The 13,184-nt window shown below is 38.0% G+C and overlaps 1 protein-coding gene across 2 annotated transcripts; it reads left to right on the top strand.

Moving 5' to 3' along the window:
* Positions 1-477: 477 nt before the first annotated feature.
* On the top strand, positions 478-12,984 carry rab24 (RAB24, member RAS oncogene family). 2 transcript variants are annotated; one of them, XM_084940782.1, is made up of 9 exons: positions 478-1,165; positions 1,876-2,075; positions 3,624-3,692; positions 4,824-4,902; positions 7,001-7,068; positions 7,746-7,845; positions 8,658-8,708; positions 9,718-9,777; positions 10,931-12,984. In XM_084940782.1, the coding sequence occupies exons 2-9, from the start codon at positions 1,959-1,961 to the stop codon at positions 10,996-10,998; spliced, it is 612 nt and encodes a 203-aa protein (XP_084796908.1). In that variant the 5' UTR covers positions 478-1,165; positions 1,876-1,958; the 3' UTR covers positions 10,999-12,984. The 2 variants fall into 2 exon arrangements, with proteins under 2 accessions (XP_084796908.1, XP_084796907.1); XM_084940781.1 differs by having other exon boundaries at positions 484-1,165; positions 10,928-12,984.
* The last annotated feature ends 200 nt before the right edge of the window (positions 12,985-13,184 follow it).

Raw genomic sequence — 13,184 nt, 5'->3', positions numbered from 1 at the left:
CCTTTGTGTTCATTTTGGATGTTTTTGACTGCATCTTGTCTTTTTTGTGTATGTGGTCTTTGTTTTCTTCATTTGGTCCCCGAATTAAATTAATGTCCTTGGTCCTGTGGTGGATATAGTCAATAATCTATCATACAACCTGTACCAGTTTTTTCAGTTGTGGAGTTTTATAAGAGTCAGGTACTTATTTCTGTAATATATCAGGTGAAACGTCTGGAACATCTTTACACAAAAAACTAACAATTATTCTGTTTTAGGACTGATTAATATGATAAGTCTTTAATTAGTTCCAAAACAGAATAAATAAATAAATAATAAATAAGTAAATAAAGATATATTTCTAAAAAAAAAAAAAAAAAAAAAAAAAAGCAAATGTAAACAAAAACAGGTTTAAATTTTTAGAAGGTCCCAGCACAACTACACAATGGCTACATATTCCTATTAAAAGAGATAAAAATGACCACCACAACAAAGTTATATTATTATAGGACAAACACAAACAAATTAAACAAAGAAACACACATAAAACAACACAGATCTTGTATTCTTCTAGATTTAAGTCTCTTTTTTTAAATTCTGGGTGGTTTTCTGATGAGATTAAGGTGCACACAGGCAGACTGAATTAAATAATACCCGTAAAAGCAGTGGTTGTGGTGGGGTAATTTGTGGCTTTCAACATCCGTCGATTGTGTCATGAAACTCGGTCCACTTCCTCCTGGAAACCGCCTCTCTCCGGTCTTTGATTCCCACCCAAACAAACAAAGCTCAGCTGGCGATTTTTTTCCTCACGGAGACGATACTCAGCTTCGTGTCCGCCCCAGCGGCAGTAACCTGAACCCGTTTTCAGAGGACTGAACTCCTGATAACCAGAAACCATGACCAGTTGGCTCCCGTGTGTTCCGGTAACATGCTCAGCTGACTGAAGGCTTGTTTATAATTTCAGTCATTGCGCAACAATAATAACGTTAACCGAGCTAACCGCCAGCGCTACCAGTACTAACACCACCCGGCTCTGCGAGGCTGGGAGCAGAGATGAAGAGCGAGCCGACGGCTGCTGTGTCCACTTTAAAGCGGATTTGATAGACGGGGCTCAGCCTTGGTTTTGGTTCCTGCTGGGAGGAGATCTGATGCTACGAGAGATTTGTTGAGTCAAGCTAGCTACCCGGTGAGTTTTGGTGTTTTTATATGTAGCCTAGCCCAACTCGGGAGCCCTGAAACCCTGTAAAGATAATGCTCGGCCGTGTTTGAGCAAGTAAGCTAGCTGGATCATTTCTAGCTTCATGCAAGGTAGTAAAACCACACCTTTGCTTTTTTTTTTATTAAGAGAAAATAAAAGAAAGAGACTTTAGTAAAACTCTAATTAAAGCTAACTCTATATCTCAGGAATAGAAACACACCTAGTAAGACTTTCCTTTTAAATTCAGGTTATCTTAAAATAATATAGTAAAGTACATAGTGTATAAATATTTAATCTACGTTATGATAATTAGTGGTTATTTTCAATGACAAGTGCAGCAGTTATGCAGTAGTAGCTATAATTTTAAAGGAAATAATTCGTGTTTTATGTTGTTAGTCAGATTAAACTAGAAATTAAGGCTACAATTGTACCTTTTTCTTTACCACTTTTATGTAGGTTTTTGAGGGTTGGGTCTTACTGCTGCAGTTTTGTTTCACTTTCATCTTTGAAAAAATAAGAAAAGAAATGCATCCAGAGATTCAAATCGTAAAAAAATGATTGTGAGATTCTCTGTGAAGTAACTAATGTGTTAACAGACTCCTACAGAACGGGTGAGGATTTAAGTTGGTAATTTCTCATTGTTTCCAGTGCATGATTTATAAAGTTCAGTCTCTAACTCGTGTATTTTCTCTTTTCAGCTGCCTTAAAAATCAACTCGCCTCTGCTCTCCCTTGTTTGCTGTGCCGTGGTCTCTTCTCTGGCTTTTCCAGACGCCGTCGTTATGACCGCAATGCGTGTGGACGTCAAAGTGGTGATGCTAGGAAAAGAGAGCGTGGGGAAGACGAGTCTGGTGGAGAGATATGTTCACCATCGCTTCTTGGTGGGCCCATACCAGAATGTGAGTGTCAGCTGCTCCACTTCAATTTTCCATGTTGGTCTGCTGCCTCCATGAAGGGCTTCAGTTTTAACTTTAGCCCAAGGGAGGCTGTGGTAACAGAAGATCAAGTCTGTGATTGTTTCAATGCGTCAAAGCTCTGACAGGAAGTAGGGTTGCAGTAATGTTTTAGTACATTTCTGCAAGCTAATGCTGCATTTTGCATAAATAATAACAGTATAGTAAACATTCTATATATACCACCTTTGCAAAGGGCTTTGACAAACAGACAAACACAGAACAATCAATGGTAGATCTAAACATTAAAGTTGGACAAAAAATGTAAACTTATACATGTATAAGAAAAGAATAAAGGGAGCCTAGAAGGCAAAACTATAAGGTAAGACATCAAGTAAAAGAGAGTTCTAAGAGGTGGTTACCCACTCTGCAAGCCTAATCTCCTCAGGTAGGTAATTCCAAAGTGGGCACCTTCAGATGTAGGTCTGGAACAACCAGGAGGCCCCACCTGATGATTTAAGGCTCCAGCTCACTCATTTCTGCAGCTGTAGGCCTATGAGGCAGACATCCTCAATTCTATCTTGTAAAGGAAGCTGCTGTGTTGATGACTTTCTCCATGTGAGAGTGTGAAAGTATTGGTTTTATCCTCACAGTGTTGACCTCCCTCGTTCTCACTTAACAGTTTATTTATTCTCGATTCCTTGAGCTTAGGTGTGGGCAATGCAACAGGCTTTTAACAAAGTGAGCCATCTTCACCTATGAGCCTTATTTTAAAGTGATTCCAATTAAATATGACTGCATCATAAATTGTTTTCTTAGACCCAACAGGATTAATGGCATTTGTTTTATATCTTGGACCACTTCTAATTGCACCATGTGACAATACTGTGAGGTGCAGAAAGTTTGATGATCCAATTAATCATCTCACATAATCAAGTCTTTTTCCCACCATGGTTCGTTTATTCCAGCTAGGTGTCACACCCGTTTTATACAAGTCATTAGCCTCTTTAAAGCAGCAGGAGTTAACCCAAAGTGCTTTCTGGTTTAGGCAAACCTGTTAGCCTTCCAAGTCTCCAAAAACACAAACACTAAAATAGAAGACGTAAGTGAACACACATCATGTTTAAAATCTACAAATGGAAACAAAAACCAATTAACTTCAAAATGATAAAAAATAGCTTTTAATGTTATTCAAAGTGCATATTTAGGATTTTCTGGAAAATCTAGATATTGCTTACATTTCCTACAACACTCATGTAGAAAATACCTGTGGATCTTTACTTAAAGCTCCTCCAGCAAGCCACCTCTCTTCCTTTCCTCTGTCCTCCAGATGGATTTTAGGAGACATGAAGTCTTTCAGTATGACGCAATGAGATTGATTTCTGTGTCAAAACCTGCGTACATTTCGAGGAGGCACAAATTAGAGAAATGAGAAAAGCTTTAAGAAAAAACGAAATCCACATATCATCTGACAAATATCAATCTAACATGGCTGAAAGCAGTCATATCATATGTTTGCAGTGTCTAACCCCACTGCTTCTCTCTTTCTGACAGACCATCGGTGCTGCTTTTGTTGCCAAGCCAATCCAGGTGGGAGAGAAAGTGATTACTCTTGGAATATGGGTGAGTTAGAGGCTGCCTAAAATGCATGTGCTTTGTGATAGTCAGTCGTTTCACATTTGATCCCTTTCTTGCAGTTCAATGACCTGATGGAAGATTCATAAACCCAAAAAGGAATTTCGTATATTTCCCTTTTTTTTTTTTTTGTCAAAATTTCCTCTGTTTGAAGACCGGAAAATAGCCATGAGTAAGAGCAAAGCCAGTCCGCTGTCATTTGTCCTGCTGAAGTTGCTACTTTATGCTGTTAAAAGGTTCATACTAACAGTAACTCGGTCTATTTTTTCCAAACCCAACTACCCACTGCACTCATGGTGTCACAGCTTCAAAGTTATTGGAACCAAGAGAACTAATATTGCTAAGCTTTGCTATGTCACAACCAAAACTTTCTCAACACAATAAAACTTTATGTATGTATTCCAATAAAAGGTCCAGAATTTTCCTTTTTGTGCACCATCAGCCAAGCTGACTTGTCTCCACCCCATGTTGTGCTTTTGTCCCTACAGGCCTTTGTGTTGTTTGTGTTGATCACATTTCCAAAGACCTAGCTTTTAACTGACTACCTGGTTTCTATTTTAGGAAATAACCAAAACAACAGCTTCTTTATATCTTTAATATAATCATACTTAAATTACTACCTAACTGAAGGTTGATGATTATGAATTTTCCTTTCAGAATAGATTAATGTCATCAGCATGTACCCAGTATTAATGTATCTTAACTTTAATTTAAATTAGTCGATGTTAGTGCCAGTTAGAAGAACTCTCTGTATAGCTGTCCTGACTCAACCTGCTAAAGGATTAAAAGTCAGAAGCTAAACAAATGGTTTCCCTGTGTGAATGTGGAAACTATGTAAAAATGATGGCGTGTGTGTGGGTGGATGCAAATAGTTATTAATGAAAGTGGTTTTTATCATATCTCATATAAATGGTAATAAGAATAGAGGTAAAAAAATACATAATATTAATTTGACCTGTAAAATTTTGGAACCACAGCCTGTTGCGGCATAAAGATAAAGCATTTGAGCTGTTTATTATAGCTTTAAACAAAAAGTTAAGGCTTCTCTCCTGATCATTTCATCACCGTTTAGGTTCCAGTTCCAGTTAGTTCATCTCTTCTCTTGTGTTTCCCACTCAGGACACAGCTGGATCAGAGCGTTACGAAGCCATGAGCAGAATCTACTACAGAGGAGCTCGAGCCGCCATCGTCTGCTATGGTAAATCTATACTTTTACAGTGAAGAGGAGATATTCCTACGTTAATAACTTCACTGGATACTCACCCTGACCTCCTGTCAAAATCAGCTGATATTTGTTGTGTGCGTTGAAAGTTGGTGCTTCTTAATTATCCTTGTTTTTCCACTGTTTTTGGTGCCTAGTAACTTAAACTTAGCCTAAATACACGAGTTAGCACAATAATTTTTTTAGGGCTGAAAAACACATTTAAGAGCAATTTTACAACCACTTCAGTGTTGCAACAAAATTGCGTTTGTTAAGAAGCTTTGAGTATCAGTATTAAGAATGTCAGGTTGGCCGGTGTGCAAATTAGCACAGTGTTGCTGATAATTATGACGCGCATATCTGGTTTATAAAGGTGATGGTGTTCACTCACTTTCAGTCACAGCCAGGTTGAATTTCATGATACGTTCTTTTAATAGGTGAGTCGTGACTGTTAATGTGTTACAAGGGGACCACAAGAACTGTGACAAGTCAGCTTGGCCTGCGTTTCTTTTCTTAGTTTCAGATTTTGTTTTCCCACCCTCATATGGGCGACTGTGGCTCAGGGGGGTTGGGAAGCGCATCTGTAACCGGAAGGTCGCCGGTTTGATCCCCGGGCTCTCTGTCCTGGTCGTTGTGTCCTTGGGCAAGACACTTTACCCTACCACCTACTGGTGTTGGCCAGAGGGGCCGATGGCGCAATATGGCAGCATCGCTTCTGTCAGTCTGCCCCAGGGCAGCTGTGGCTACAACTGTAGCTTGCCTCCACCAGTGTGTGAATGTGAAAGTGAATGAATAGTGGCATTGTAAAGCGCTTTGGGTGCCTTGAAAAGCGCTATATCAATCCATTATTATTATTATTATTATTATTATTATTATTATAAATTCAGAAGTTATGAGGGCTCAAAACAAAAGTGTGGGTCGGCTTCAGTACCAGTTCTGCTCAGTGCTACCACAGCTCACTCGAGGCAGCAGTTTCCATTTCATAAATGAGACGTCCTGCTCATCACTGCACTCTGTAAAACAGTCAGGAGAATCCTTCAAAGGCAGGTACACTGACTCGACCTGGTGATGATTTCAGCAGGTGAAGTGTAAATCAAACTGCTGTTGTGATGTCAGGTTTGAGCTGTTGTGTAGAAAAATGTTTCAGCATGTTGTGGGCATTTTAATCCGACTTTAAATAATCATGTTACAGATTACCGATTACAAGATTACAGCTACCACTGATATAATTTTTCTTTGTGAAGCAATGCTTTGGGCTGTTTCAACTGTGCACATATGACATTGTTGCACAAATGACAGTGCTGTGGAAAATTTGAAACCGGTTCTCAAGCAGCACCGGTTTTCAATTCCAGTCTGTAATCTCTGTATATCTTCCTATTCACTATCATTTATTGTGACAGAAAGGTCCCATTTCCATCTATCTAAGGTCTTGGAAAAACCACAGGTGGCAACAACGGCTATCATTTTAGGCATTTGAAACCACAGCTTTCTGATAGAAGATATGTACGGTTGTGCTTTGCAATCTATAATATGAAATTTGTCAATGGCAAAAGAAATTGAGTTTGGGGTTACAATATTTCTCAATCCTTTTGAACGGCAGTAATGCATTATCAGTTTATATGTCTTTCAGTGTATTACCCCATTTCCTAGAATCGGCATCAAGGCTTGAGTGTTAAGAAGTAAACTAGTTGGTGTGGTGTTGGCCTCTAACCAAAGAGCCACTGTCCAGTCCTGAACTGCTTTCAGATCTGTGTCTTTGTTCCACATTGGGAAACTTTGTAAAAATAGTCGGTGGATAGTCATTTCCCAGCAGATTAGTCACACTGCTGTGATGTTTAGTTTAACATCTTTCTTCTTTAACTTCCTCCTTCTTAAGTTGGATTGTATTTCACCTTATAGCCTAATCTTTCAGCATATTCAATTATATTATCAAACAAATAATGGACAGATTGGTTATTAGTTTTAATGTGTGACGAATATGGGGTGCCTGCTCTGTATGGATTGGTGAGTGTGTGTGTGTGCGTGCACGTGCATGTGTGTGTCTAGACAAGGATGTTGAATACTGAAAAGTCTGCTGTATATTTTTGGCTTTCAGATCTGACTGACAGCAGCAGCTTCCAGCGAGCTCGGTTCTGGGTCAAAGAGCTGCAAAACTACGAGGAGGTAAGATGGTTTCTTTCATTGAAATGATTGCCCGTCATTTGATATGTGATTTTTTTTTTCACGCCCAACAGTCATCTTAATATGGAAGCTCAAAAGGGTTTTGGGGGCATTCAGTTTTACACCATAAGTAAAGTTAGCAAATTGCGTTTATACAATAGCCGATTTATACAATAAAATTATATTATGATGGTTTAACTCTGCTAGTTGGCTGTGTTGGTTGCTAAATCGGGGTTTCAGTGTAATTACCTCTGAGGTAATCAGGCCTCCATTTTGTAAAGCAGTCAATTTATATGCATCTGTTAGGATAATGAAGCACTGAAAAAACACTGTCTCATTCTGAACTCTATTTCAGTCCTTTACACAGCTGAAAGTACCATATATTTAAAGCAGACAATATCTAATCAAATAAGACTCAGCTTGATGGATGTGATCAGATGGTTCAGTTTGTAGTAAAAGAAATATAAGAGTTCAGTCCACAACCTTATGGAAGATTGTTTTTATTTTATTTGATTGTTTTATTGATCTAGATAAATGTATGTGTTATTACTATCTGTGGCCGCACAGTCTGCTGTCAGTGAGGTTTACTTGAAGCTGAAATCCCTCATTGGATTTCTGAAATTTCTATCATGTCAGTAATGGACATTGTGTTTTATTCTGGTGTGTGTTGTGCACTGCAGCACTGTAAGATCTACCTGTGTGGCACCAAGAGCGACCTGATCCAGGAAGACCGGAGTCTTCGCAAAATCGACTACCACGACGCTCAGGACTTTGCTGAAGGTGAGCCCAGTGGAGTGTAGACATGCAGAAAGATTACGCTGTAACATGTTTTCTTTCTGAGACGGTGGCCTGGTCAGAAGTGAATTAACATCAGTATGGTTAACAGTATGCATTACTTAAGAAAACAGTTGAGCAATAGTCTTGTGGTTTCTTTCAGGTTACTGATTTCTGATTTTCGAAATTTTCAAATTCCTAAAGTTGAGGCATTCATAATTTTCTAAAATGTAAACATAAATACATAAAACATGGAAGAATAAAAAACCTAGTTTGGTTGTTTATTGATATAAAGCTAGTCAACTTTGTCTTTTATATGTGAACAAATTTACAGACGATCACAGACAGTTTCAGTTGTATCCACAGTGTCACTTAAAAATACCCTGAGTCATTTTCCTTACTTTATATACTGTAAATATGTGTTTGAACTCTATAAATGCTCTTCAGCTGTGGAAAAATTATTTATAGTTGATTCCTTGAATGTTTCTGATATTTTCTTGTCTTTTTCTTGAACATTTGCATCCGAGACAGCTTTAAGAGACCAGTCAGATGTGTTGACAAAGTTGATCATTTAACCTTAGAAACAGGATTTTCCACGTGCGCTGTCATGTTTGAAACTGGGGGAAAGATTGTGTACTGTAGAGCTTGTGAACACTCTGGATGTTGTTAAAAGGATGTTAAGAAATCTCTAACTTCTGTCTTCTTTCTCTGTGTGATCAGCCCGAGTTGCAACACAAACACAATTTCTCTTCGCTTACACAAGTTTGTCCTTCAGACTGACTGATGTTTAACCTGAATGTTCTGGTTAATATTCACAGAAATTGGTGCACAGCACTTTGAGACCTCCAGTAAAACAGGGAATAATGTAGGTGAGTTCGACCTCGAGTCACCGGAAGACTTCATGTAACACAGGTTGGCTCTGACCGCAGCCTCATTCATTCATTCATGGTTTTGATGAGTGAGGAAGTGAGCTGTAGCATTAAAAATATGGGTATGTTTTCGTTAACATGCAGGATGATCAGAGGATGGTCAGAACACAGCATGGCAGATACAAGTTGGCTCCTCATAAAAGACGCTTGAAGCTGCTGCAGATACCCACTCAGCTTTGGATTAAATGTATTCTTAGCAGTGTTGTATGTGCAAATGAAAGCCTTTCAGTTTTTGATTGGAAACATTTCAAGAGTATCAAAACTGTTGCTCTTTGGCAGCTTTTCTGTCTGTAAAAATGCAACACAGGGGTCAAACTTAGACACATACGATTCTTCACAAAAACAGGAGGCAGAAGGAAGGTTACACAGGGTGACCGCTTAAGATCTGAGTAGTGCATCATGAGGTTTTCGAATTGGTGTGTGTAGCCAGAATCAAACAGGGACAAACTGACATGACAAAATCCACCAAAATGGCATAAAAAGTAGGTTACTGATTCACCCAAGTCCACCTTTTATTTTTGTTTACCCAAGCGAATCTCTGCATATTTTCACGCCCTTCTTCAAACAAAACAGCTGACACCATAATTTTCCGCTAATCACAGCCAGACATATTTAATTTACTTTCTGACAAGAGAAAATATTTAATCTAAGAAGCTTAATGAATGGATTAATTAATTGGTAGATTATTGCCAGTATTATAGTGTGAGGCCATGGCTGAATCTGATGATTAAAGTCTAATTAGAACAAGAGCGTTGTCTCCTTTGTGGCTTTTAGCATTCTCTTGCTGGATGCAGGTTTTGGAGCATCCCTTATCAGCCTGCTTACACTAAAAGAAGCTATTGTGTGCTGTACACCAGGTTTTAGGAACGTGAGTTGGCTTGTTTTTGTTGGCCATGACAGATACGAACTGATGGAAACTGACAGGCCTCATTCTTCCTCTGCTTTCCAGATGAGTTATTCCAGAAAGTTGCCGAGGATTACAACAGTACTGCTTTCCAGTATATGACAGGTAAGCGTGTCGTTCATGTACACAGATTGTTTTTGTTATCTTTATATCAATTCATGTGGCAAGGGTAATGGAAATTTGTTTGAAGTTATGTTATCCATAGCAGAATTTACTGCAGAACTTTCAGGCAAATCAAATCTTTTAAAGTTAAAGGTTTAGCATCTGTGCAGAAAATATTTAAAATTGTACACATCTACAAACATGTTTGAATTAAAGAAAAGCATGGAAGTAACAAAGGATTTAAAAAAAAAAAAAAAGCCCTTGACTTTTATTTAATGACTTTATATTTAATTTACTTTATTGCAATTTGTTGTTACTCCATCAAAATCAATAGTTCATCTATATTATGATGTTAAACTAGCATACAGTTATATGGAATACAAGCCAACGTACTTTATATCTAAATATTTTTTTCTAGTAGTATTAAAACAAATACTTTAAAAAAAAAAAAAAAAAAAAAGAAACCAAGTTATAACATTTTACAAACAAAATTCATGGATTTAAAAAAAACAAAACTTTTTTGCACAGAAATTAATAAAAATCCTTTCAGAATATGTAATAAATAAACAATGCTGAGACCAATTGTTCTTTTTTTTTTTTGGTCCAAGAATTTCTGTTTGGTAAATGTATAGCTGAGATTTAGACACTACAGTATTAGTGCTCAGATGGGATGGTGCATGAGGGATCACATTTTGGGCTTTTAAATAGTATTAGTCCAAAATAAAAAAGCAGAAATTAACTGTGACACAAGTGATATGAAGTAGCCATTCATACTTAGAAAATATCAGTGGTCCCAGAAATGATCCCTGAGGAACACCATCATAAAATGGAGTAAGTTACAAATTACTGACCTATAATATAGTAGATGCGTGACCTTATAGAAAAGTTTAGACTTTGGAGAAATATATCTATTATCTTTGTTGCTAAAATTTTGGGGAAAAAAGACCAGTACCAGTCTTTTAGATGTGAATATAAAGTTAGAGCTTTCAGCTAATTAACTTAAATGGGAAATGGGTGAAACAGGTTTTCTTAGGTTTGGCAGGACTTTCTTTAATCTATACAAACTATCAAAATGTAAAAGCAATATGCAATGTGTTTATCTCCTGGAAATGATCTCAAACTAATTTAAAGTCCTATCACTTTTGTTTCATAGCAGAGGAAACGGGCGTCGACTTAGGCCAGAAGAAGGACTCGTATTTCTACTCCTGTTGTCACAACAACTGATGCTGAGGAGCAGGACAGGAAGTGTTTGCATTCCCTCAGCTGGAGTCAGACCTGGAAATGCTGGAAAGCTGTAACTCATCTATGAATGTGGTACCAAATCACAAAAAGGAAAATCAAACAAAACTCTTTATACTTTGTTGGATATGTTTCTTTTTTTCTTTTGTGCCATAATGAACTGAGAGCTGCAAGACTTTGGGGAAGAGGATCCTCAACTGCTGGGTGGTGAGGGACTTAAAGACCACCGCGCCCACTTTTTTCACCAAGTTATTCATATTTATCACCATATCAACTTGTGACTTTCCTGCAGCCCACAGGGCGATAAGCCTCCCCAAGTTCACAGTGTTAAACAATCAGAAGCAACACTGTGGTTGGACAACAGCCTGCAGTGGTAAGGGTGTGGGATCCTCACTGAAGCCAGACTGAAAGAGAACTCTATTGATGCTGTGTGTTTTAGCGGTTGCTGTGTTTTGGGAGGGGGAGTTGTTTGTTTACAAATGCTGATTTTGTTTACCTCCAACTGTATTTAACATTGTTGTGGAAACACATCTGTCAGTCCTGCTCATGTTCAGTGGAGGCTACACAGATGGAGAAGCCAGCTAGGATGAAGTGTGTCAGAAAACTACTTGTGTTCCTGCTCTTAATTAAAGCTGGGGTAGGCAACATGACCCATAATAACCTTTCAAGAGGGCGCTAGACTCATGCACCTCCTCTACGCTCTGATTTTAGGCTTTAAAAGAAATCAATCAGTTAAGTTTAAAAAAAAAAAAAAAAAGCCTGAGTAAGAATTCATATGCGGTAGCTTATTGGGTTTTGCAGAAGAATTTTTACCCAGAAGAGTAGGGTTTGAATCCTGTGTGGAGACCAAACTAAGCCCATGCTTCAGGATGAAGGTTGTAGATTCTGGCACAATCTTGGTTTGTCTTTTCTAGTTTTCTACCCGCTGCATTTTTAAGTGAAATACTTGAAAAACTGGCAAAACGCACGACATTTTTCTTTATAGAGGCCTTTACAGTAACAGTACATCTTTTGCCATGTGTTAGCCACGAAAGCGCTGTACGCTGCCACTACTCAGACTTGTTCTGCATTTGTCCTAGTTGCCACTCAAGGTAGTGCACCAACACCCACAAAACCCCCCAAAAACTGTGGCCCAAAAAGCATAATTCCCAAAGACAAAATAATTTACATAATAATGCCTGAATTGGGTGTAAATTCCCCCCCCCCCAAAAAAAATCCAGTATAAAGTCCAATTGCTGTGTCCAACACAGCAAGAACACTAAATGCTGCTAAAACAGATCTGTTTTGCATCATAAGCTACGATTTCTGTAAAAATGTCCGAAAAATAAGCTGGTTTTAAGGAGGTGACTAACAACACACCCACATATCTGTAATTAAATTGCATGGCCTGAGCTGCCTAAAAGAACATTTTTAGGGAATGTTACTTTTCTGCAAATAATCTACTGTTTTTCTAAGTTTGAATGCATCTCTCAAAGAAAGAAATATGTCTGACAGATTTCTAGCAGGAAAATCTTGGAATGTTCAAATGATTTCAGGAAGAAGCTCTTCTGCAGAAGGACGATCAGTGGAAAGCCTCGTGGGCTAACATTGTAATGTCCCACAAACATTTAAAGCTATATTTAAGATTCGAGTCACTAATTTATTGCCTTTTAAGTTGTACTGCGCAATGGACTTGTAGGTTGCTGCTTTGATGTGTTGATGTTCAATATTGATGCAAATATTTTTAAAAAACAACTGATGTCCACATCTGTTCTGAAAAATAAAAGGCTCATTCCAAGAATGTTTCAGAACGCAGATAGATTGTAAGTTTGAATTGATCCACAGTATTTTTCTTGTGTGTAATATTTGGCAAAGACTGACAAAAATACTGTATATGCACAATTTTGGCATTGGATTGCATATCAGCATAAATCTTTGCACGTTTGCCTACAGAAGTGAATTCGAGGAATACTAAAAACCTTTTTTGATTCAGGTTGGTATGTTTGGCTTTTTATCCCCCACTTACAGCCCACTTTAGTGGATCGGACCAGTGAAACTTGATATAAATAAGTTTTAACTACACACTTAATCCATGACATATTTTAGTATTAGAAAAATAAGTGCAATTTCAAAAGCATAAAAAAATGCCGCAATGAAGGAAATCTGTCACCATGACTCTTTGGGCATAAATT

Source organism: Perissodus microlepis, chromosome 10, assembly GCF_051167445.1.
Source record: "Perissodus microlepis isolate ML-2025 ecotype Zambia chromosome 10, ASM5116744v1, whole genome shotgun sequence".
Lineage (NCBI taxonomy): Eukaryota > Metazoa > Chordata > Actinopteri > Cichliformes > Cichlidae > Perissodus > Perissodus microlepis.
This window is presented reverse-complemented; position numbering and strand designations above follow the sequence as displayed.

Excerpts from the sequence above, each read along its gene's own strand:
- rab24 (XM_084940781.1), top strand. The coding sequence starts at position 1,959 with ATGACCGCAATGCGTGTGGACGTCAAAGTGGTGATGCTAGGAAAAGAG. Across the intron at positions 7,069-7,745 it reads AGCTGCAAAACTACGAGGAG|CACTGTAAGATCTACCTGTG; the intron begins GTAAGATGGTTT and ends TGTGCACTGCAG. Across the intron at positions 8,709-9,717 it reads TAAAACAGGGAATAATGTAG|ATGAGTTATTCCAGAAAGTT; the intron begins GTGAGTTCGACC and ends TCTGCTTTCCAG.